Raw genomic sequence first — 24,509 nt, forward strand, 5'->3', positions numbered from 1 at the left:
CAGCTCCCTATGAGATAGAATTATCTCCACCTCCCACAGAATAGAGAGGAGGCACCGTGATAACCGGCAGCTGGCCAGGGGTGCCCTTCATTCTTCCTGTTGCTCCCTCCCCTTCCCAAGGACTCTGGCCCCAAATCGCTTTCCAAAATGCCCTTGGGGAACCGGAGATGACCAGCACCAGAGGAATTCCTGCGGTAGGGAAAAGCCCTCACGTTCCCACAGGTGGCACCTGTGATCTCGGGGTGCGGGTGGGCCAGGCTGGGAAGGACTCGGTGACATCACTCTGCCGTTTGCAACCTCGCATATCTCGACCCAAAGCGGAGGCAGCCGCAGGGTTCCCGCCAGGCGGTGCCTAGGAGACCTCACATCACCTCGGCCCGCCCGCGTCTTGCATCTGGGACCCGCCCGCCCTCCCAAGGGAGCCACCTGGGTGGGGAGGAGAGGGAGCCCGAAGCCACGCACACCTTATCCTCAGCTAAGCTCAGGGATTGCGAAGTAGATTAAGGGCATTCGCTCACGAGGACGCCTACTTAACCTGGATCCCCAAAGATCCGGGCAGCTCACCAACAAAGTCTCGGGCTCTGGGCCCCGCGGGGCGCGGGTGCGGGTGCGGGGCCGGGCGGGGCCCCCTTCCTCGCCGGCCGACTTCCTGCCTTGTTATCAGCACCGCCGCCAGGGGGCGCGCCAGGGCCGGACGACGGAGAGGCTGGCCGGCTCTGGGTGCCTTTGTGCGTTCCATTGACGTTTGTGGCCCACCTATGGTGCTTACCCGGGGCAGGCTTCTGGCACTGCCAGGACGCTACCTCTGCGCTGGGCAGTTTAAAGAAATCTTGTTTGGTGAATTCTTGGGCCCACCACCCAGTCTACGGCCTGCCTGCTTCCAGGCTGTCCTCTCTGGTTGTCCAGCCTTCTAGTGTCCTCCAAGGAGCTCGCTTGAACCGTTCTGAGGCTCCTATAGCTCCTAGGAGAAAGTTAAAAGCCCCTCTCTTCAGTGAGAGACTGTGGGGTCCCCACGCGCCCCCTCGTGCCGCTCCCCTTGTTCTCTTAGGCCCTCTGGATGGGGACACCTGCTGCTTCCCCACCCTGCAGCATTCCCCTCTCTTCACCCTCCCCAGGCCGGTCCTGGGCGCCAGGTTTCTGGGCCCCGAGCAGCTTTCGGGCACGTTCCAAGCAAAAATGAATAGCACGGCGCTCGATCGGAGATTTCCTCCTCCCTCCTGGCGACAGACGGGTAGCCCCCTGCGGGCGGGCGGGGGCCTGGCCGCTGTCGTCTTTGTCAACGCGGTGCTCCGCAGGCGGGCCGGCGAGCGGCGCGGAATACACAGCTGCCCACGGCGTGCCGTGCTCCGGGGGAGCGCACATCAAAAGGAACCTCAGGGCAGCGAGAGAGGTGGGGGTGGGGTGGGGCCGGGCCGTCACCCGGCAGCGCCCAGCTCCCCGATATTCACACACACAACACCAAGGGCTTCCCACGTGCCAGCCCTCATCCCCCAGCACCCCCCCGGCCCTACCCCCTTCTTGGCCCTCTTTCTAGAGGCCACCCTCCCATTCAGGGCGGAGGCCTCGGGGTCCACCGCACCGACGCCGCCACCTCAGCCAGCCTGGCTGACCTTGGAGTGAATTTAACCCTTTCGGCCATCCACTGCAACCCACCCTGAGGTTCGGGGTGCCTATTAGAGAGGCGGTGTTTCCGTTTGTGACACGTGGCACAGGGGCGTCGTCCCCCTCCCGGGTAGGGACCATTTCTGTGTTCCACCGGCAGCACTGGGGGGGGCGGGAGGAAGGAAATTAAGCCTGTGTTGAAGGAAGGACACCTGGCAGAGGAGGGGAAAGGGCTCAGGAATCCCCTCCTCTGGGGAGATTTCAAGTGGGGGGAAATCCCTACGCCAGCTTCCATTCTCCAGGGCGCCATGCAGGGCCACTAGTGGGTTCCCACACCTCCCCGCCAGGCCTCCCCTCCTTCACTTCCCCAGGCTGTGCGGCCAACAGAAGTCCAGGATTCTCTCCTCCCACCCACTTGTTTCTCGGCCTCTCTTCCCTTGCCTGCCTCAAGCTCCTGACCTGGGTCTGCGGGTGCTCCCAGGCTGCCTGGAGGAGGCATTGGGTACAAATGGCCCTGCAGAGAATGACCAGTCTTGCCTAGGCTGCCCAGGGCTACTGGCTGGGCATGTCTCAGCCGACCCTCAGCCCACCCACAGCCTCGGGGATCTTTTGCCCCCACCTCCCGGGGCTGGCACCTATGGACTCTGAGAGCCCATAAGTGACCCCAAGAGGTCATCTAGTCCAGCTCCTGCCTCCTGGCCACACTGACTCCACAATGGTGTCTCGGTGGCCAGGGCAGGTAGACCTGCTCAGCTCTCAGAATGACAATTATGGGCTCTGGAGCCTCCCAAACTGCCAGGCAGAAGGTGAGATCCAGCAGGCACCTCTGATCAGAAAACCAGGGGAGAGTCCCCGTTAGGCAGGACAGAACACAGGGGAGGACCTAGCAGGCCGTGTGGGGTGTGTGGAGGGCTCTCTTCCCCTAGTGCTGGGACCCCGTGGCGCCACAGGCAATGATTATGGCAAACCCACTGTGACCCTCTTTCCAGAAACAAGGCACCCCAGAATTAGCTGATCGCAGGGTCCTCTCTAAAGGATCCCCACTTCTGCAGCCTCCATCCCCATTGTTCTGGGGCAGGTTGGGGCTTTTTTCCGTCTTGCTCATCCTGCCCCTCTCAGCCTCCCTCCTTCCTCCTTCCCCTTCTCTCTCCTCCGGCTCCCCCTGCTAGTCTCCCGCCCTCTTCTCTCTGTATTGATGTCTCTCAGTTTCTCTCTCTCTCTCTCTCTCTTTCTCTCTCTCTCTCCTTCACTCTGTTTCTCCCTGTTCCCCTCTTCCCTCCTCTCTTTCATCTCTCCCCCCACCCCACCCCACCCCTCCAGCCGAGCACCCGGCTAGGAACGCGGCAGGAGCCATGACAAGCCCAGGCGGCTCTCCCGACCCTTGGTGCCCCGGGGCCAGTTCCCCGAGCTCCCCGCGCCCACAGCAGCCGTGTAGGGAGAGGGCTCTCAGGATGGGCAGGGGCAGCAGGTTCGAGCTGTGGGCACGGGTGGCCCAGATCAAAGGCCAGGAATGTCTGGCCCCTGGCCCGGACTTCCTCCGGCCGTGCCCCCCACCTGGCAGAGAGGTGGCCCGCCATTCCAGGCCTCTGAGGGACTTGGGGGCTGTTTCTTTGCTGCCCCTTCTGCCGCCGTCCCCTGAGCAGCGGCCCTTGCCCCCCATCACTGGCCTTGCTTTCTTCACCCCAGTCCCAGGGCTGCTCCAGGGTCCCAGGTGCCTCTGGGGCCGTGGGTGGCCCGGAAGAGGGGTGACAGGTGACAGGGGGCAAGTCCCCCAAGAGTGGCCTCCATCCCAGCACCACTCAGGGCTGAGACCTAATTCTCTGGCGTCTGGAGAGGGAGAGGACAGAAAGACCCCAGGGGGCTGTGGTGGGACTTTTCTCCTGTGGTGGGGGGTGGGGGTGTTGTATACATTTGGCTTCCACCCAGGGAAAGGACCCGTTATCACCGAACCCCAGGTGGGAGCTCAGGCAGAGAGTTGGGGGGGGGGGAGGGTGCCCTGGCGGGCAGCACAGTCTTCCAAGGACCCCAGCTGCGCCCTGCTGGGGCTGCTGCGTTTCACTGGCCCCAAACGGTTCATCCATAACATCCAAATGGGACTGCGGGCACTGCTTCTGACCCGAGCTGGAGGCCGGGCCTGAACCCCTCGTGGAGGAGAAAGTGACCTGGCTCCGCGAGCAGGAAATGCAACTGGCCGCTGGTGTCAGTTGCAGGAAATGCAAAGGCAGCAGGAGGTCCCGATACCGATCTGATCCCTGACAAAAGACTCAAATGACACTCAGCTCGGTCCCCCGGCGCCGCCCGCAGCCAGACCTTCGAGCCTCAGCGGACCCTTCTGCGCGCCTCTCGGACACCCGGGAAGCGACCTCCCGCCGCCGGGGTCGAGTGGCTGGCAGGCTCGCCGGCTCCGGAGGCTGGAGGCTGGGAGGGGTTGCATTTCCCAACCCCCCTCCGAGACCCTCGGATCCTGTCCTGCCCGAGCGAGGCTTCTGGAAACATCCGTGTGCTTTCTACTCTCGATTTCTCACGCGCCCAAGTCCAAAGGGGTCACGGTCCCCCGAGAGACAAGGAGCCACCCATCAATGCCCACGCCAACCCGGCACCACGTGAACGCCCCCGTCAAAGCCCCAGCTTCTTCAACCTGGCTGGCGGGGGCGGGGGGGGGGGCGCCGCAGCGGTCCCGGGCCAGCAGAGGGTCCAACGTGCCACCCCCCCCCAAGTTCCCACTGTGTCCGGGGCGCGGGCTTTGCCCAAGTTTGCTGGGCGATGCCCTTCCCGGAGCCCGACTCGTGGGCCGGGCGGGAGGGGCGCGTGATTGACAGGCTGAACTACAGACTCATCTCTTACCTTAGGCCGCGGGCGCTGATTGGCTGCTCGCTGACATCCTCAAACCCGGCTGCTCCGCGCTGGGCTCGGGAGGGGGGCGGCTGCGGGTGGAGGTGCGCTTCTGACAAGCCCGAAAGTCATTTCCAATCTCAAGTGGACTTTGTTCCAACTATTGGGGGCGTCGCTCCCCCTCTTCATGGTCGCGGGCAAACTTCCTCCTCGGCGCCGCTTCTAATGGAGCCCCACCTGCTCGGGCTGCTCCTCGGCCTCCTGCTCTGTGGCACCAGGGTCCTCGCCGGCTACCCAATTTGGTGGTAAGACTCGCCTCTTGTCTGCCCGCGGCCCGATTTCTCCGCCGAGTTCCGGGGAGGTGGGGGGCGCCGGCGGGGGGTGGGCTGCAGCTCCTTTCTCCTTGGCTCCCTCCAGCCCCCCACTCGCCCACCCCTCCTGGATTTTCTGCTGGTGTCGCCTTCAGAATCCAACTCCTGGCTTTTCTGATAATCACCATTTTCCCTGCTACTCGCTGCAGAGGCTGGAGGACTTTTCCCGGCTCGGATGGTCTCTGATTCTTAAATCCTCACCCTCTACCCGTCCCCATCTGGGGGGCCCGAAGACCCTCCATTTGCTTGCAGTTGGGTTTCTGGAAATCCAGAGCTGTCCCTGGGGCCCAGCCACTCCTCTTCTCCATTTTGGGGTCTTCATGGGCAAAATCATCCTGTTTCTTCATTGCCACCCCCATCTCCGCCGGCGCCTCCATCAAGAGATTTCCCCCACAATAACCCCCTTTTGCCTTCATATTTCAGACCCCAATGGCTTCAGGGACCCCTGGGGCAGGGGAGCGGGCGGGGGGTGGGTGGATTTCATCAGATTCTCCCCACTCTGCTCTAGATTAATCTTGAGCCTCAGAAGTGAATATGGTATTTGCTGATCCGAGATGCCATTGAATTCAGATTTTATTCATTTCTTGTTTGTCCATCCTGGCAAAAGGGGGGCTCTTTGAAAATGTAGTTGTTTGGGAGGGGGTGGGTTTGTTCTTTAACCAAAAACCCAATTCTCCATGTCAAATTCGTTCCTTTTGGAAAACCGAGGACCGAGGAGAAAGGGAGAGAGGGAAAGGAGAATTCTGTCCCCGAGAAATGCGGATACAAAAGACATTTTTAGTAAATAAGGCTGAAACCAGGCGCGGTGTTTGGGGGGGTGTGCGTGTATGGGGGGGACTGACCGAGGAATAAACAGCCCTTTGGGAGCCCCGGTTCCAGGGAGTCCCCTTGTTTTCCAAGCAGCCCCACTGCCCCCCGGCAGGTCCCAGAGGCCAGAGGGGAAAGACACACTGAAACCAGTTCTCTAAATTATACCCCGCCTGTCCTCAGTCTCCAGCCCCCTGCATTCCGGAAAACTTTAATTAAAGAATCTTACCCTCCTGGACGTAGGAGAGCCTCGGCCCGGGGGGTGGGAGGTGAGAAGGAAGAATTTGGGTTCCGTGAGTAAGAAGAGGGCCTGTGGCCCCTGAGCTGAAAGTCAGAGAGGAAGGCCACCAGGGCGCGGTGCCCCCTGCGCGTCCCCCTTTCCCTGACTCGCCACCCCCTCCCCAGGCCAAGCTAGGGGGAGCAGAGCCAGCATGGTTCCGGGGCCACACCCTGAGTCTGCCTCCAGTTGTTTGGGGGCCAGGAGGGGGGCAGGAGCAAGGCATGGCCAAGGGTCTGTGTGCAGAGGGTACTGAGAGTTGCTCCCAGGACATACACCCAAGGGAAAGTCTTTCTTCTGCCCAGCCCACCCTTCCCGCGGCTTTGGGCTGGCCTGGGGCCTCCGGTACATAAAGAAGTCCAAGGGGTGGCTGGGGCAGACCGAGATTCCAGGTCGGGGGCTCTGCCTGTTGGGGGAAGACCGCTGCCTTTCCAGCCCTTTCTGACCCTCTTTCCATCCCTGGGCCAAGGCCATGCTGTTCTTTACCTTCATGGGGACTGGTGGGGGAGGGTATGGAGAGAAGGCTTGGAGCCCCACAGGCTGCAGGGGTGACGAAGAGGCCAGGTCCCCTACCCTATTAACTGGAGGAGGGCACTTCCCGGGGGGGGGGCAGTGTCTGTGGGGAAGGGTTGTGGGGGGTGGGGTGGGAGTCTGGTGTGTAATGGTGTGTTGGGGAGCATCTAGATAGCAAGATGTTGGAAAAACCTGGAAAGCCAGGACATCGATGTGTCCAATGCTGGACACATGGCTTGTTTGGGGGCTGGCGGGGGGCGGGGGGAGACAGGGATGCTGCTTTGTCTGAGCCGGGAAGAGGGGTGTGTGTGTGTGTATGTGTGTGTGTGTGTGTGTGTGTTCTAGGTCTGTGATCATAAGAGATGTCAACCGTACACGAGTGTGTTTCTGCATGTGGAAGAGTCCGTGCCTGCACCTGGGCCACCATGGATGTAAACTCACGTGAGATGGGGGATCCGTGGCTGTGACAGGGTGTGCTGCGTCTCTATACACAGTGTCAGCAAGTGGCTGATGCTAGGATGTGTGTGTATGTGTGTGTGAGGCAGAGGAAGTCTAGAAGTGTCTATGCCCACGTAAAGGTCAGCCCCTGTGTGTGCTTGTGACACTATGCATGACTGTTCATGACTGGGCATGCGAGTGGTGTGTGTGTGTGTGTGTGTCTGTGCGCGCGCACGCGCGTGTGTGCATGCGTGTGCGCGCATGCCTTCGTGACGGTGTCAGGGGAAAGCCCCACAGCTGTCTTTGTGCATGGATATCAGTGCTCATGGCCATGACCTGATTGTGCTTGTAAGTAGGAGTGTGAGGCTGTGTCTGGGTCCGCCTGGGACCCTGTCCTCAAGTGCCAGTGACTGGTGGGGCCCAGGGTTGTGGATACGTTTACAGACCTCTCACTTACGGGTGTGAGTGACATCCTGAGCTTGGGTGCTTGGTGGGCGTCCGTGGTCCTGGAGGGGCAGTCCAGCAGGAGACAAAGGTCTAACAAGGAAACTGCGAAGGGCCCGGCTGACCTAGGGTCCCGGGCTGGGGCAGTGTCGGGGCAGGGGACAGAGCCCTTCTTGGCATGAGCTCATCCTGTCTGCCTGAGGACAGCGGTCAGCATCCCTCCCCTCTTAGGCCGTTTGTCTTTGGTCTTGGAGCTGGGGTGGAAGGGAAGGCACCTTCTTAGAGCTGGGGCTGGGCCTGGGACGGGATGGTAGAGTGGACAGGCCTCGGATTCCTGTTCCCGCTCTGCCTTGAGGGCAGTCGGTCAGATTCCAGCTCTTTCAGCACTGGAGCCCAGCACAGCCTGCCCTCTTTAGCCCACCCAGCTCACACATTCCCCAGGAGGGATTTACAGGGGCAGTGGTTTAGCTGGGATTGCTGTCCCTGCCACCTCTCAAGAGAGGCCCCTTCAACCCCCAGGGGCCGGTGCTGCTCGGGCCCCAGCCCCGAGAGAAGGCAGCCCAGAAAGTAGAGCCATTAGGGCCTCAGATGGAGGCTCAGGGAAGGAAGAGATGGGCTCCAGGCATTCCCAGCCAGGTAGGGGTAGAGTGGGGACAGGAAGCCGTGACAGCCGCACTGATTTCTGTAATTCTCGTCAGTCCCAGTTAGCGCCTGCTGGAGGAACTTGTCTTTCTTCTCCTTCTTGGGGGAAAAAAGAACTCCCTTATTAGGGCCCATCCTAGGGCCTGCTACATTCCAGAGACAGAGGCCCCGATGGAAGGGGCCTACGCTGGGGGTCGGGAGCCCACCCTGCCTCTGTGTGACCCACCCACTTGGGGCTCTGCTTCCTCTTAACGCTCGAGCTTCCCCAGCCTGTCCTGCCTCACAGCTTGGGTGAAAGTGTTCTGCAGAAGTCAAGGGCAGTGAGCTGGGAAATAAGACACCTGAGTTCTCTTTCCACCACCCTGGGACCCATTCCCCCACTCCAGCGGCTGCCCCAAGCGCTGCCTCAGTTTCCCTCTCTGTCAGATGTCATGCTGCCTCCCCCACTCACTCCCACCTCCACCCGCCTTTCAGAGGCTTGTGAACATGTTCAGTCAAACCCCGTGGGGGTCAGTGGGCTGGGCCCAAGGAGGCACCTGGAGACTGCGGGGGAGGAAGGCCCCAGGCCAGGTGTTAACACTTGTAACAGGCAGGAATTACAGCTGGCTGGGGCTGGGGCTGGGGCTGGCGAGGAGCTGAGCTGGCTGGAGGCTGTTGATCCCACAGACAGACAGACAGACAGACAGATGGGCAGATCGGATGGCCAGGCTTGAACCGGGTGGTCTCCCTTCCAGGGCAGGCCTTTCCCTGGGGGGATTTTGGGGGGTGGTGGAAATTAATCCAGGTCTCTTGGAAGTGAGTTAACAACCCTCCTGCCCACCCCACCCCCATTGTGGGTGGGGCTTGCTGTCCAAGGGAAGCAAATTTGGTGGCGGATCTGTTTGTATTCTTATTATGGGACCACATTTTGTTTAAAACAAACACAAAAACAGGTCAAATGTTATAATACTACCAGGAGCCTGGAGCTGAGTTATTTTCTTGGAAGAACCTGCTTTAGCATAGGGGAAAAGGCATGGGGGAAGGGGCAGCAGTCAGGGAAAGTTCTCCCCGAATCTCAGAACATTTTTCAACAGCTCTGGGGCCAAGAGGTGAGTGATGGGTGGAGTCTGGGCTCTGAGCATCACTCACACCCCAGGGATCTTGAGGGCCCTGGGTCTGAGTTCTGGCTAGTAGGAAGACCTTCTGGGAGTGGGGGGTGGGTCAAAAGAGTCAGGTGCCAAGTTCTTTAGTGGACACTCTCCCTCCCCACAGCTTTCCCAGTGACAAACCCAGCCAGCCCCCAGCAGCCCCCACACTCTGCTATCTGGGTGCATGCTCAGTAACTGATGACGGTGGAGAAACTGAGGCAGACGGGGAGGGGGGGCTAGGTGGAAGTCCCCAAAGAGTAGACTCAGCCAAGCGAGCATCTCTAAGTCGGCTCACTACAGAACTGAATGTTAAAAAGACCTGAATGGGACTTGGACAGACCAAAAATTGAGAAGATAGTGTGGCCAGTTGAGAAGGTGATCTGGACACGAAGTAGGGGGAAGGAGCTATGACCTTAGGGTTTTCTCTAGACTTTGAATAGGTCTGCGTGGGAGACAAGGAGCTTGGGGTCAGGGCAAGAGAGGTGAGTTTTCTCAGAGGAGGATGGAGCTAACTGACTTTTCTGGGGAGAGTGGGATCCCTTCTACCCCTTGGAGTTCCCAGGGCTATGACAGGGACTGATACAGTGCTGCGAAGGGGCGGCCCGGGTGCCACTCTCCCCCCCTGCCCTCCCCACACCCCACCCCGCCGCTGCCCACTCAGACATTCAGGGCCTGGCTCAGGCAGCCTAGCCCCTGACTTCCAACGGCCCCACCCGCCCTCAGCCCCAGAGCTGGCTGCCCACTGCTGCCAGGCCAGCCTGCGTGCACCCCGGGCCACACTGCCCCCCAAACCAGCAGCCAGGCTCACATTCACATCTGGCTCTTTCACATACTACCTGGATAACCTAGGGCAAGTTAACCTCCCTGAACCTCAGTTTCTCCGTTTCTAAAATGAGAATAGTGATCGCTTCTGCTCATAGGGTTGTAGAGAAGGTTCAATGAACGATGCATATAAAGCTCTTAGAACAATGCCCAGCTTACGGAAACCACTAGGTGAATGTTAGTTACTCACACCTCCTGTCTGCAAGCGATTTTGACCCCTTTAAGTCCTAGATCAAAACTTGCCTCTTGGGGCGCCTGGGTGGCTCAGCCGTTAAGCGTCTGCCTTCAGCTCAGGTCATGGTCCCGGGGTCCTGGGATCGAGCCCCGCATCGGGCTCCCTGCTCGGCGGAGAGCCTGCTTCTCCCTGTCTCGCTCCCCCTGCTTGGGTTCCCTCTCTCGCTGTCTTTCTGTCAAATAAATAAATAAAATCTTTAAAAAAAAAAAAAACTTGCCTCTTCCAAGAAGCCCTCCCGGGTTGGCTCACCTGGCCCTGCTTTCTTGTCTTCTGAGGCCAGCTTGCCCCATTATCCTTGGCACTGGTGACCATGAGCCTGTAGCTTTATTCTTGTTTTTAAGTTTATTTGTTTATTTATTTTTTTAGTAATTGCTACACCCAACATGGGGCTCGAACTCACCATCCCAAGATCAAGAGTCCAACGCTCGCTCTTCCTACTGAGCCAGTCAGGTGCCCTGACTGTAGCTTTATTCTTAACTTGACGGAATTAGGCCAGGTAAACGTACCCTCGGCTCTCTGCTTGCCCAGGAAGGGTAGGGCGGGAGGGCACTGGAGCCCGCCCTAACCCTCTTCCCACCCCACAGTTTGTGAGGCTCTTGCGGCCACTGCCATTTCCAGCTGGGACCTGGAGCCACCTGGGGCTGGGCCTGGGAGGGGTGGGGGGAGGCAGGCGCAGAGGGGGCGTGGCCCTGGGGCCGCCTGGACCAGCCCGAGCACAGAAGTTGCTCCTCCAGGAGCCGAGAGATGATTCAGAAGGTGATTTATAGACGGAAGGCAGAAAGCTTGGCTCCTGGCAGAGGCCTGCTGCTTAATTACATTCTTGGGGGGGAGGTATGAGCGGTGCGGCGGCATGGGATCGACTTTTACCCCCCTCCCCCTCCAGGCCTGTCCCCATCACTGCCCACACTCCAAGTACGGTCACTCTTTCTCCTGCTGCCAGAAGAAGGAATTCCCTCTCCTCAACGAGAGACTAGGCCAGGAGAGCAGGAAGAGCGGTGGGGGCTGGAGGAGGTGGAGAAGAAGGGAAGAGACCAGAGTTCTACCTCCTGGGACTCCTCCAGGGGAGTCTGGCCTACAGAGGGGGCTGGGAAGCAGGACCGCCTGGAAGGAGGATGGGTACCTCTCTTCTCTGCTTCTGGGCAGGTGAATCCATAACCCACCCTGGGAAAAGGCTTTCTAGAATCTTCCTGGAGGTGGCAACTCCACACTTGCCCTTCAGCGTCCTATCCTACCACTGCTTCTGGATCCTTCCTTCAAGTATGTTGCTTTTATGTTTGGTTCTCAGTGGGCCACGGGCTGGGGACTAGGGACCAGGTTCTGTGCTCGGAGGTTGAAACCCAGTTCTTTAGTGCCAGACAGCCTGTGTGATGCCGGCACAAGGGCTGCCTTAGATCCAGAGGGTTCTCCAGGGGCAGGGGCAGGCTTGTATCAGAGGGAGAGGAACTTTCCTATCCTCGGGTTAAACCAGTGTCTCAGAGAGTCCCCTCAATTCACCTGCTTAAGCTACAAAATCACTTCTGCACTGTTGACAAGCAACCCCACTCTGTTCAGTTACTTGCTGTGGTGACATCTGGATCCCCTCTGTGAACGCTGACCCATGTGGCAACCTGACATCTCTCGGCTGCTGCTTGGTTCCCGTGTAGTCTCATGGCGGCTTTGAAACCCAAAACCCCGCCACTAGTTCTGGAGGCTAGAAAGGTGTGTGGGGGGCGGGGGGGAGGGTAGCCTAGGCCAATAGAGTCTATTTATCTGTTTGCAGCTTGGCGTGTACAGCCGGGAGGGGTTGGCAGGGGTCAGGATGGGGACACTAGACAGCTCTCTGGTTCCCCCTGAGGCGGGCCTTCTCAAAATGGCCTCATTATGTGTGTGGAGTGAATTCCAGAAATGTCAGGCACACCCAAACATCCAGAGGAAGGATGGAGACGCAGAGGTGTGCTGGGAGACAAGAGGGGGCGGTGTGGGGTGGCGGGAGGTTTCTGGCCAGTGAGTTAGGGGTCCTGAGCCCTGGCTCTGCCCCTACTTGGGGTGTGACATTAGGCAAGTCCCTTCACTGTTTGGGACCTCAATAAAAGGGGACTCGGGCAAGTGGCTGGCCTTGGACTTCCAGCTCTGAGATTTCGATCCTGGCTTCTGGTCACCCAGCGATTTGGACTAGCTGCCTGGTAGAGGGGGGCGGTCACCGAGAGCTGACCTCGGGGCAGGGTGGGGAGTGCCGAACACAAAGCTTTGTCCTCAAACAGCTGTGAGGTCCTGGATGAGTCTCACCACTTCCCAGGCCTCGGTTTTCTCATCTGCAGCGTGGGTGATGATGATGCCGTCACTTGCCCTGCTCAGCTGCAGGGCTGTCCAGAGCTTGAGAAGCAATCATCTTGATGAGGCGGGTTGAGAAGCGGTGTGTTCTTTCCAGAGAAGTTAGCGTCGTTGCTGGTCCTACCAGAAAAGAGGAATAGGAGTCGTCCCCTGGTCAGAGGGTGCTAAGCATGGACCCAGCAGGACTCTCTGAGCCTCTGAGCTTGAGGAGCTGGTCTTTTCAGCAGAGGAGGAAGGAATGGGCTGACAGGGGCATCATGGGGCTCAGTGGGGAGCACCCAAGGGAGGGGCAGAGGTTGAGGCCACGCGGCCACAGGACATGCCCATGTTCACAGTGCACAGCCCACGGCATGGGAGCCCTCCCGACCTAATGCAGAGACCAGAGGCCTGACCTGCGCTCAGCCAGGCACAGAGCAGGGTTTCTAAGGAGGGACACACAAGGAAGGCGGTGTGGGTGGAGGTGAGGTGGGGTAAGGGTAAAGGGCCGGGAGCTGGAAGGGGCTTTTCCGAGGCCTGTGGTCATCAGAAAATCCTAATTGCCTATACAAGGACTTGCAAACTGGCAGACCATTCACTCAAGCTAGGTTGGAAAACCAGGGAGGACTGGGTGTGTGCGTGTGCGTGCGTGCGTGCGTGTGTGTGTGCGTGCGCGCGCGCACGTGCACCTGCATATGTGTGTTGGGGGTGGTCAGCGGGATGGGAGCAACAGGACCAAGCACCCAGTCTCTTCGGAGGGCCCTTGTGTGAAATCTGCCCCTGGGCACAGAGTCCCCACTTATCTGCCAGAGCCAGCCAGGCCAGCAAGACGAACCAATCTCTCCTCGCAGGGCCATTGGGAATGCACATAGGGGCTTGTGGCAGTGCGTGCGACCAAGCATCCTGCCTCCCGTCCAGCTCCTCACCACTTATCTTCCTAACTGGGATTTCTGAGAGCCTCTCCCCGGCTCTAAAATCTCCCGTGGCTCCCCACTTCTTCTTGTCTGGCACCGAGGCTCCCTAGGACTGGGCCTCTACCCACCTGTTCAGTAGTACTTTCAGAAACCCCCAAGAACCTCCCAATTCCTCTGGGGCTGCTCATGGAGCACCTCACCACCTCCTCTCTCCCTTTCCCGCGTTCAACTGTTGAAATTCCACTTTGCCTCGGACCCAGATCAAAGTCCTCTTCCTTTGGGAAGCCCTTCTAGATTTCCAAAGCCATGCCCCCTAAGCAGGGAATATGTCATCACTCCCTCTTCCTTTCCCCCACTAGCCGACATGCCATACGTTCTCACTGCCTTCTACCATGGGCTTTGGGTGTCTTATTTTCCTCCTAGACTACAGATGCCCCCAAAAGGGAGAACCAGGGTTTTAGTCCCTTGTAACTCCCCTCTGCGCCCCACCCCCAATCCCCGCCAGTGCCCAGCATAAAGCAGAGGTCAGTAAGTACACAACGCTGTGCTGTATGTGACACACGTGTAAAGGCACAGGTGTCGTGAGCAGACAGAATAGATACAAACCCTACCCCACCCCCGGCGTAACGCGAGGCTCCGAACACGTTGTTTCTGCCCAACTTTGAAAGGTGCCGGACCTGGTTCCCCTGGACCAGCGGTCAGCCTGCCCTGCTCAGCTCAGGTCCCCTTGGCTCAGGCCACGTTGGCTGACAGCCCTGAACTGTGGAGGGTTCTCAGGAGGATGGGAGCCCAGGCCTGAGCAGGCTGCTGTCTGAGCCTCGTCCCTCGAGTCTCAGTTCCCCTGGGTTTTGATTTTCCATCCCAGCTCCATTTGCAAACATTTCCCCTCTGTATTCTGCCACCCCCCGCCCCCGCCCCACCATGCTCGCCAGCTCACACTATACTTGAGAGCCTAAGTCTTTAGTTTTAAACTCCCATTTAGTGAGACTTGTTTCTCCACCCAGGATTAGGTGAGTGTGTTTGTTGGTGGTCTCTCTGTACTGGTCCCTATACACATGTCGTGGGCTTCTAAAACCAACCTCACCCCATTCTGCAGATGAGGATTCAGGTCACACATGCTGTACTCTGAATCCACATCCTGGTGGGCCCAAAGCTTTATCTTTCCACCACCATTCAGGCTCAGAAGTGGACTTCTTATTTGGGGCAAGCATGTACTTATTCATGTTCTGCCTTATTCCCCAAAGGATGGCTTTGAGGCAAGAGTACATGTGACCTTCAACTTGCAAGCTGCTGCTTTGGGTTTATTGATACTATTTCTGAAACTCTGGGAGGTCCCTTATTCGGGGATAGATGCAAGTCCCTGGAGAACTTTCCACACGTCCTCAAGCTGGGCTAGTCGGATGCCAGCAGCAGAGGTCACGTGACTAGGATGTTGCCCCTTGGACGGGCGCAGCGTCCTGGGCAAATCCGTGTGTTCTCACCCGTGAAACAGGAAGGAGGTGGGGTAAGGGGCCTCTTGCATTACTTCCAGCTCTAAGTTTTGTCCTATTTAGTCCCTTCTGCTCCTTCACAAGAGCTATCATATCATACACAATACCTATCACGCCGTACCAGAAAGCAACCAGACTGGATCTTTCTCACCCAAATCCATTCTGGAGTTAGTGTACCTGAGACAGCTGATCCTTTTTTTTTCTTTTTTTTTTTTTTTACCGGTTCTTTACCATTCAATATTCAGCTTTATTCCTCCCTGAGAACGAGCATCTCTCCTTTTCAGATAAAGTAGGTTTCCCTTTACGCCCTGGCTGTTAGGAAACCCAGCGTCAAACTTGAAGTTCTGTCCTGGCACCTCTGTTGATCTTGACTTGGCATATTTGTCTTCTCCTTCACCTTGATCCTGATTTTCTGTTTTCATGTTATTATTTAATCCCATGTGTTTTGTATTATAAGCTCCTTGAGGGCAGGCACTATCTTGCCCACCACTGTATTCTCTCTGCCTGGCAAGTACAGAGTCGATGCTCAATAAACACTTGTTGTCTTTGGAATATATCTTGGCGGTCAAATCCTTTCTGGAAAGAAGCAAGGCACACATAAATTTTTTTTTGAATGTTGGTTTATGGGGTACCTGGGTGGCTCAGTCGTTAAGCGTCTGCCTTCAGCTCAGGTCATGATCCCAGGGTCCTGAGATCGAGCCCCGCATCGGGCTCCCTGCTCAGCGGGAAGCCTGCCTCCCCCTCTCCTGCTCCCCCTGCTTATGTTCCCTCTCTTGTTGTCTCTCTCTGTCAAATAAATAAATAAAATCTTTTTAAAAAAAATCTTGCTTTATCAGGGAGCTGGGTTGCTAGAATTCCAATCAGTTTCTATTTCTTTACATCTGCTCCCCCTCCATCCCAAGTCTACTAAAGCCTTGTCTTTGGGTAAGCCACCATCTTTTCTTCTGTCTGTGATCTGCTTCATTTGAAACTTGAAGTTGGTACATAACCTTCCTCTTGGGAAGCTCTCGTTTCCGGCCAATATTTGCAGTTTACCCTTTCTCTGGCTCCCTTCACATCTGGTTCTTCCCCCCTTCCCTTGTGCTGGGAGCCAGCCGGTGCCATGGCCGCCATTCCGCAGGTGACAGAATGCCCTCAGAGCATCTACCTTGTCTCGGCAGCTGGGATGCTCCCACTCCTCAGCAAACATTGCGAGCACTGCTGTCACTATAAGGCACAGTGGGAAGGTAGAGCAGAGGGAGGCCCAAGGTCATGTGGGGATGAGCACCAGGGTACTCTCACTGCCAGCCAGGCCTTTCCCATTGGCAATACCGTAGGGGGGCACTGGCTTGGCCTGGAAGGTGCCAAGCCCCCAGCCATCGATAGAGCTCCAAGGAGGGACAGACCTCACCCATCTGCCAACAAGGTGTCCTCAGCTCCTCACCTCCTCTGCTTCTGCCCTGGAGCAGCACCTCTGGAGACCACCCTACTCAGCCCTTCAGTTTAGAAAAGAGAATGCCTGGCCACAGGCTGGTGGTCCTCTGTCTTGACTGAAGCTTCGGCAGGGAGGAGAGATTCTGGACCTACCTCAGCGGTCAGTAAGGAGGGAGTCAGGGACGTCGGCACCGTCCTTGCAGCTAAAGCAGCCCCATGAGTCTAGCACCTTCATCCCTGTTTTGTCCGTGAGAAAATCGAGGCTGCCAGAGGCTAAGTAAGGAGCTGGGAAGCGAGTAGCGGTGGAGTGGGGGGGGGGGGGGGGGGGGGGAACAGGTCATGGCCAGCCGATACTTCATCGTGTCTGGTGTGTGCTGAGGAAACACAGCAAGCACTTTAACTCATCCCAGCCCCCACAACGACCTCAGGATGAAGATACTCCTGTTATCCCCGTTCCACAGTTGAGGAAACTGAGGCCCCAAGAGAGGCGCTGCCTTGCCCAACGCCGCACAGTTGGCCAGCCCAGGAGGGGCCACCACAGCCCAAACTGCCCGAAGCCAGGCCTGCCAGTGACACCACAGTACATCCTGTCGGCCGGGAAGTTCCTTCTTAGGTCTGACTGCAGTCTTTCCTGACTCAGTCCAAGCCCAGACTCTCTGGTTTGTCCTCTTGGGGACATGAGCTTCACTGTGGATTTCCAGTTCACCTCCAGTTCAGGGGTACATTTCTCCCTGAGTCTTCCCTTCTCCAGAACCATCCTCCCCTGATGACCCAGTCTCCTGCATGCCTTTAACCACCTCACTCTCCCTCTTCTGATGATCTCTCTCTCCAGCTTCTCTAGGTCCTTTTGCAAGTGCCGTGACCCACAGAACTGCTTTGAGACCAGGGAGCAGGGGTCCTGCCAGACCCTTCCACTTAGAGGGCTCCACTCTGCGGGTCTTAAGGCTGCAGGGCATTGGGTCCAGGGTCCCAGCGGTCATACCCACCCAGAGCGCACACTCCCCAGGCCTCAGCCTATGCTCTGGGTCCTCAAGCCCCTGGAGTTTCTTGCCCAAATGGCTGTGAGCCTGCTTCTGGGCTGTGCAGACCTCTGTCTGGGTTTTATCCCGTCAGGGCGGGTCATGCTGCCGGTGTGGGTGCCCCTGGGCCCAAGAGGTAGTCAGGGGCGGTCATTTGCAGGGGTTGTGGATGGAGCCTGGAGGTTCCATTGGGGTGTCCAGTATGGGATGGAACAGGGATGGGCAGACAGCAGGCTGGGGGCTGGCTCTCCCCTTGTCACTGTTCTTTCTTTTTTAAAAAATTACTTATTTAAGGGTGCCTGGGTGGCTCAGTTGGTTAAGCGACTACCTTCGGCTCAGGTCGTGATCCTGGAGTCCTGGGATCGAGTCCCACATCGGGCTCCCTGCTCGGCGGGGAGTCTGCTTCTCCCTCTGACCCTCCCCCCTCTCATGCTCTCTCTCTCTATCTCATTCTCTCTCTCAAATAAATAAATAAAATCTTTAAAAAAATTACTTATTTTTTGCACTTGCAAAAGGACCTAGAGAAGCTGGAGAGAGAGATCATCAGAAGAGGGAGAGTGAGGTGGTTAAAGGCATACAGGAGACTGGGTAATCTCTACACCCAACGTGGGGCTTGAACTCACAACCCCGAGATCAAGAGTTGTACGCTTTTCCCACTGAGCCAGCCAGGCGCCCCCCGCCCCACTCCGATATCACTTTTCTAGCATAAACCTCTGTGGAGAACCCAGCCTCTCAGGGGGTGAGCAAGGAAGAGAGAATGACTTTTTAATTTATTATTGAAGCATACATATAAGAAAGTACCTAAGATCAAAGTGTATAGCTCCCTGGGTTGACTGGGACATACCCTGTTTAAGTTTGTTACCCTGCCCGGAAACCTTTACGCGTCGGGCAGTGGTAGATGAGTCTCTGCTTGTCTTCTCACCCAGGCCCTGTGAACGCCCCAGCTGGGCCCCAGCACTTGGGCAGGAAACGGGGCTCGCCCAGGGCCACACCAGCACCGAATCTGGAAGAAGGCTTGCTTTCTCCGACTTTGCCGTGTCTTCCATCTCTCCCTTAGCAGGTTACCTACGCTTCTAGCTCCTTCACGGGCTGGGGTCACCTCGCACCTTCAAGTCCCTGCTTGTTAAGCTGGAACATTGTCTTGCCCATCCTCGGCCTCAAAGTTCCTCCCTGTGTGGTGGGATTTGTCATTTTTAAATGGCCCGATTAGAAGACATGCAGTGGGGCAGCTCTGCGGTTCCCTCCTCCCTGGCGTGGCCCGTGATGCCCTGTGCAGCCCAGCCCTGCCCCAACTCCCCGCCCTAGCTTGTGGCCTACTCCCGCCTCCTCCCCAGGACCTACTCTTCCCTGCATGGGGAAGAGCGGGGGCTTGGGAAACAGCAGTCCTGGGCTCTGGATGGTTCTGCCTTTGGTACCTGGATGACCCGAACTCTCCGAGTCTCCGTTTTCTCTGTAAGACACGGGCCACTCTAAGGAGTAAAGGACATAACAGGTGTGAGACTTCTTATAGGCTCTGGTGTCCACACATGTTGCTGTCCTTAATCTTGTTTTATGGTCTCTGTTGTTCTTTGACTACCTCCTATCTCCAGACCTCTGTGCTTGCCCTTGCCTTCCCTTGGAATGACCCCTATAAACTTGTGTGTGGTCTTTGAGGCCCAGTTCAGGTGACATGTTCTCTGTGTAGCCTTCCCTGGGCACCGGCCCCTGCTCAGCCCCTTCCGGTGGGAGCGCTTTCATGGACTAGCCCGGGAGCCCCCTTCGGGCAGGACCAGTCCCTGGTCAGCTTTGTATCCACGTCTCCAAGCATAGCGGGGGGCACACAGAGGGGCCTTTAAGACGAGTCATGGGATGAAGGGACACTGCTGAGAAGTCTTTCAGCCCCAGCCGGATGCTTATAGCCTCCATGAGGTCCTCCTGGGAAGAGCTGCGGGCACTTGTCACGTATCTTCTTGGGTTCTTTGTTAGCTCTTCATGTGCATCTGTCCAGCCTTCCCAACTAGAGAGTCAGCCCTTTGAGAGCAGGAGTCCCCTTAGATGGCCTCATCTCTCCAGTGAGCCTTACATATCGCCCTGAATAACGCAAGAGCACAACTGGTAATTATGGTGGTGGGTTGGCTGATGAACCAGGCTCCTTCCCAAGGAACCGCACATCCAGGCTCAGCTGGTTCCCACTCTCTGGGACAGGGTTTTCCCTCACTGTGTGATGCCTCAGAGGGTCCAGCTCTGAGCTTCTAAGTCTCTGTGCTGAAGGGCAGCCTAGTGTTCCAGAAAGAGGGGTCAGATCTGCCGTAGTGTGAATCTCAGATGTGCTACTTAATAGTTCTGGAACTTTGGGTAGTTTCTTAAAAATATCTGAATCTCAGTTTGTTCATCTGAAAAATGGGGGTAAAAATTCTGATCTCAGGGCAGTTTTTTTTTTTTTTTTTAGATATTTTATTTATTTGAGAGAGAGAGCATGAGTCGGCGGGGGGGTGGGGGCGGGGAGGAGCAGAGGGAGAGGGAGAAGCAGACTCCCTGCTGAATAGGGAGCCCAATGTGGGGCTCGATCCCAGGACCCTGGAATCATGACCTGAACAGAGGCTTATCTGACTGAGCCACCCAGGCGTCCCTTGAGGATGAAATGAAACAACACACAGGAACTGAGTTAAAGGTGAGTACCGAGTAAGTCAAGGATGTTCTGAAGGTCATTCCAATGTAGCAAGGGTTATAAAATTATCCCAGGCCAGGATTTGTACAACAAAAAGATCTGATTTCCTTCCAAAACAGAAAAGGCCACACTCAGGGAAAACCATATGCTTTATGTTGTTTGGTCCCAACTAATTATCCTGTTTGAAGAAAGAAGTGGGTGATGTCCTGGTGCGCTATTCAGCCAAAATACTCACAAAGGCCTCCAGCTCTTTGGAAGGGAAGGATAAATCAAATGTGGAAGCTGTCTGTTTTTACTGGGGTTCCAAGGACTGGTCTGTGTAGGTTTCATAGGGCCCTAGTTAATGGCTTAGATGCTTGCCCTTTCAGTGTCTCTCTCTCTTTCTCTCTCTCTCTCTAAGTAAATCTAAATAAAATAAAATACAGTTTTCCCAGCTAAGAATGCCTAGACAATATAAATTTTATTTTGCTTATTTTTAACCATTATAAAAATGGTGTTACGCTGAATGTGGTCTTTGCTCCCTCTACATTATGTTTCTAAATTTCAAGCTATGTTGTTGGGTATTACTGGAGCTCTTTCATTCTCACAGCTGTGTAATAGCCAATCGAGCGAATGTACCACACTTGCCAACTCCAGCTCCTGCCGATGTACCAGTGTCTCAGGGCGCACACGGGGGACAGGAGCTCCTGGGTGTGCCTATTGCAGGGTGTGTGAACATTCCCCTTTGCGAGTTGACCCCAAGCTTTTCAAAGTTAAGTGGTGCCCATTTCCACTCTCATCTCTGCTCTACACCTTCGCTGACACTTGGAATCGACTGACTTCATCTTTCTCAATCTGGCAGCTACAAAATGGGATCTGTGGTCTTCATTTGCAGAGATGGGGCTGTTTTTAAGGTCCGAGTGCTGGGCGAAGCGGAGGCAGGGCAGGGACCCAGGTGTTCATGTCGACACATAAGACGTGCATTTGGAAGAACATATGGCCCATGGCTGGGGTGTCTGGTGGAAATCCTCGACTTTGGCTTTCAGTCCTTCACACTCCTCACATTCTTTGCCTAAGGGCCAGAGGGCATCCCTAGCATTTGGTGACGGGGGCAAACTGGCTGATGAAAACTTTTCTTCTCTGCCTCACCTCTCCATCTGCACCACCTCTCCTCCTTTCTGCTCCTCAGATGCACCCTCCTGGGCTGTGGACCCCTGCCCACTTTCCAGAAACAATGCCACTCCTCCCAGGGAGTCCCACCCCGGCAGCCCCCCTCCCCAGACCAAGGGTGCATGTCTCCCCGGCCCTCTCCTGCCTGAGCAACAGCAGTAACATCTCCCAGGTGCCACATCAGGGAAGACCAGAAGGTGACCCTTTCCCCTAAATCTTGATCCAAATGCTGGGGTTCCTTCCTTCTGAAAGAAACGCTGTGAGCTCCTCAGCACGCCTGGGAAACCAGATGGGGCAGCTGTGTCCTTCTGGAATCTCTGTCCTCACAAGCTTGGCCTTGCCCACCCTCCCTCCCCACCCCCCAGGGAGACTCCTCACTTCCTTGGGCTTTTACTATAAAGATAAAGGGGTCTTAGGATCCCTTCCCCGACTGGAAAACTCTTTCCCATCCCTCCTTCACCTGCCCATAACCTTCCCAGGAGTTTTCAAAATCCAGCTCAGAACTGTCATCTTCCTGGGCACTTTCCCAGCCTACCTGCGTTGCTCCTGGCTCTCCTGCGCGCACTGGGGCCAGAGCAGGACTTGGTAGGTGGGTGGATGCGCTTCTTACACCAGTCCCAAATAATCCTGCTGAGTAGGGCTTCTGGGGTCAATGGAGTTTGAGAAGTGCCGCCTGCTACTTCCAGCCTCTTGGTGTTTATGGTGCTCGTCAGCGTATTAACATTCATTAGCATATTAGCAAGGGCAGCCCTGCAGGGATGACCCTGGTCTTCATTTGTTTGGTTTGTGTCCCCAAAGTATTTAACTTGGCAGCCCTTCCTCCCCCAATAACAGCCATTACCTATTTGGAAAATGTGATCTAGAGGATTCTCCCGCTCCTTTCATAGGTCACTGTGTCCTTGTGGTCTTATTCTCAGCAGTCAGGCTGTGATTCCTCTGACTTTTGATTTTTTATTTCATTTTAAAGTTTTTTTATTTATTTATTTTAGTAATCTCTATACCCGACGTGGGGCTCAAACTCACGGCGCCAAGATTAAGCGTCGCACATTCTTCCGACTGAGCCAGCCAGGCGCCCCCTCCTCTGACTTTTAAAAATCATCCTTTGTGAACTAGTTCAGTCCCGAGCATCCTGTTGCAGAGGGGCTTGAATGGAATGAATACACACTTTCATGAATGAATGAATGAATGAATGAATGAAAATCAGTCATTCGTTTGGTCATCCACTTAGATCCCCTCTTCTGGGAAGCAGTTGAAAATGGCCTGGCCCTGGTACCCTGGGGCTGCGTCAGACCCTCTCCACAGTGGAGTGAATCACTGTCCCTCATTAGGCGCCGGTGATTTTCTTCTCAGGCATCTGTCTTGCAGGGACCACGTCACGCTCACCTCTCCATATTCCCATAAGTGGGTACACAGTCCCTGGTTCCTGAATGGCGTCTCTCCTCTGACTCCTTCCCGAGGGATCTAGAACACTGTGGTTAAGCCTGCAGGCTCTGGAGCCAGGGTAAATGCGTCTGTAACTACCCGGGTAATCTCCGCACCTTCAGTCTCCCTATCCAAAGGGGGGTGATGATCGTAGTACCTTCCTTACAAGGTTGTTAGGGGACTTGGTGAGTTAATCATACGCGGGAAGCACATGAGACATGCCTGGCGCGGAGAACGGGTTGGCCACTGCTGGCACTCGTAACAAGAGGGACCACCGTTCCTTGTGCCAGGGACAGTCATGAGACCGATTTACCCACATTGTCTCAACAACTCCTCCCTCCAGTCTCTTTGAAGGAGTGGACAGTTATAGTTTTCCAATCAGGAAGTGGAGTCCTCCCAAGCGGACCCGGAGACTGGGCAGCTCCTCTCCCTCCTCACCTACAGTGACCCCACTGAGCACCTGATCAGCTTTTTTATCCTCTGTCCTTCCCCCAAAGGTGGCAATCCATGGCACCGTATGGGGGGATTTTAAGTGCATGGTGTACCCAAGACAGAGTATAAGTGGGTGAGAATGAGTTCTTGGAGAGGCCTGGGGATTGCCATCACCTTCGTGGTAGACCCAGGAACACAGAGCTATTGAGGCAGGACTCTGCGAATGCACAGGAGAAAAATCACCTGTGAATCAGCAACGCTGCAGAACCGGCAGAGAGCCTGGAAGTCGGCTTGGTATCGCCGCCCATGGCACTGTGCCCGGGGCCCTGTGTGAGCCCAGGAAATATTTGCAGGCGGGACATCTGTGGTCGCTTTTATCCGAGCAGGTTATCCAGGTGAAACAGATGGTTATAAGAGGGCATCAGACTTGGGGCGGGGGGGGCATCCCGGACTTTCTGAGGTGAACATGCTGGAATCCCTTTCCACACGCGCCAGCTGGCCTTCTCAGGCCCTGTAGGCTGACTCCATTCTTCTCCACTTAAGAGGAGGGCCCCAGGAGTCAGGGGGTTGACGGTCCTCTTTTCTCCACGGTGGCCAGGGCTTTATTCCAGCATCGTCCCTGGTCTGGCCATACCACAGAAGTGAGATGTGGGGGGCTTGAGGGAAGGGCCAATTCGGGGACGTGACTGTAGGAGGTTTAAGATGCACACGCCACAGGCTGTTCATCTTGGAGAAGAGAAGGTTGGGGGCTGCATTCCAGGCAGAGGAGCAGCTACTCTCTCAGCCCCTGAGGAGAGGCCACGAGGACCAAAATGGCGGCTCAGAGGGATGGGGGTGAGGTAAATAGAGAGATTTCCCATCAACTGTCATGAGGCAAAGGCACCCATGAGTGGGAGCAGCCGGCAAGGCTGGCAGAGAGACTGAGAGAAGGGGGGCTGCGAATTTTCCAGCCTGGAAAGATGAGGGAATTCCCAGGAATCTATGGACTGATGGGTCTATCAAAAGCTTGACTAGTGTTGAGAATCGGGTAAGGTGTTAAATTTGGATGTTTCTCTTCTCCATGGTGGCACAGTGTGTTCTGTGAACAGAAGAGAACCAGAATTCTGTGAAGACGTGGAAGAACCCCTACCTGTGGTTGGTTGAGTTCTTTGGCTCCTCAGCCCCATGGGATCCCAGCTGAACTCCCAAACTGGGGCTACAGAGCCGGAGGGTGTGAACACTGGGTCTTACTGCCTCCTCTGGGCCTCTGTTTTGTGCCAGACAGACCCCCCCCCAAATTCCTTCCAGCTCTGACACGCTTCTTTCGGGGGGAACAGCCCCGGTCCCCACTTCACTGCCTACAGGATCTAAACTCATCAGCTGGGACCTCAGGCCCTGACTCCTTCCCTCTTTGCTCCTTGGGTTTTGGTGTTTTTGAGTCACACCAACGTCCCAAAAGTGCCGTTCCTCATCCTTCTCTCTCAGGGCATCAAAATCCACCTCGGAGCATACCCCTCTGAAGTCCTGGGGATTACCTGTCCCCCAGTGCCACCCCGTGTCCTCTCCTTCACTTGGCCCCCCATCTCCACCAGAACGATTTGTAAGCCGGCTGGTCTCCTTGCTCACGTCCTCTGCTCTTGTGCATGTG

The 24,509-nt window shown here is 56.3% G+C and overlaps 1 protein-coding gene across 1 annotated transcript in view; it reads left to right on the top strand.

The window, feature by feature from the left end:
• The first annotated feature begins 4,615 nt into the window (after positions 1 to 4,615).
• WNT3 (Wnt family member 3) overlaps positions 4,616 to 24,509 on the top strand; it is a 48,237-nt gene continuing 28,343 nt past the window's right edge. The window contains exon 1 of the mRNA XM_027624555.1: positions 4,616 to 4,739. Coding sequence (XP_027480356.1) covers positions 4,660 to 4,739 — 80 coding nt within the window. The 5' untranslated portion in view covers positions 4,616 to 4,659. The remainder of the gene's footprint in view (positions 4,740 to 24,509) is intronic.

Source organism: Zalophus californianus, chromosome 16 (genome assembly GCF_009762305.2).
Source record: "Zalophus californianus isolate mZalCal1 chromosome 16, mZalCal1.pri.v2, whole genome shotgun sequence".
Classification (NCBI taxonomy): Eukaryota; Metazoa; Chordata; class Mammalia; order Carnivora; family Otariidae; genus Zalophus; species Zalophus californianus.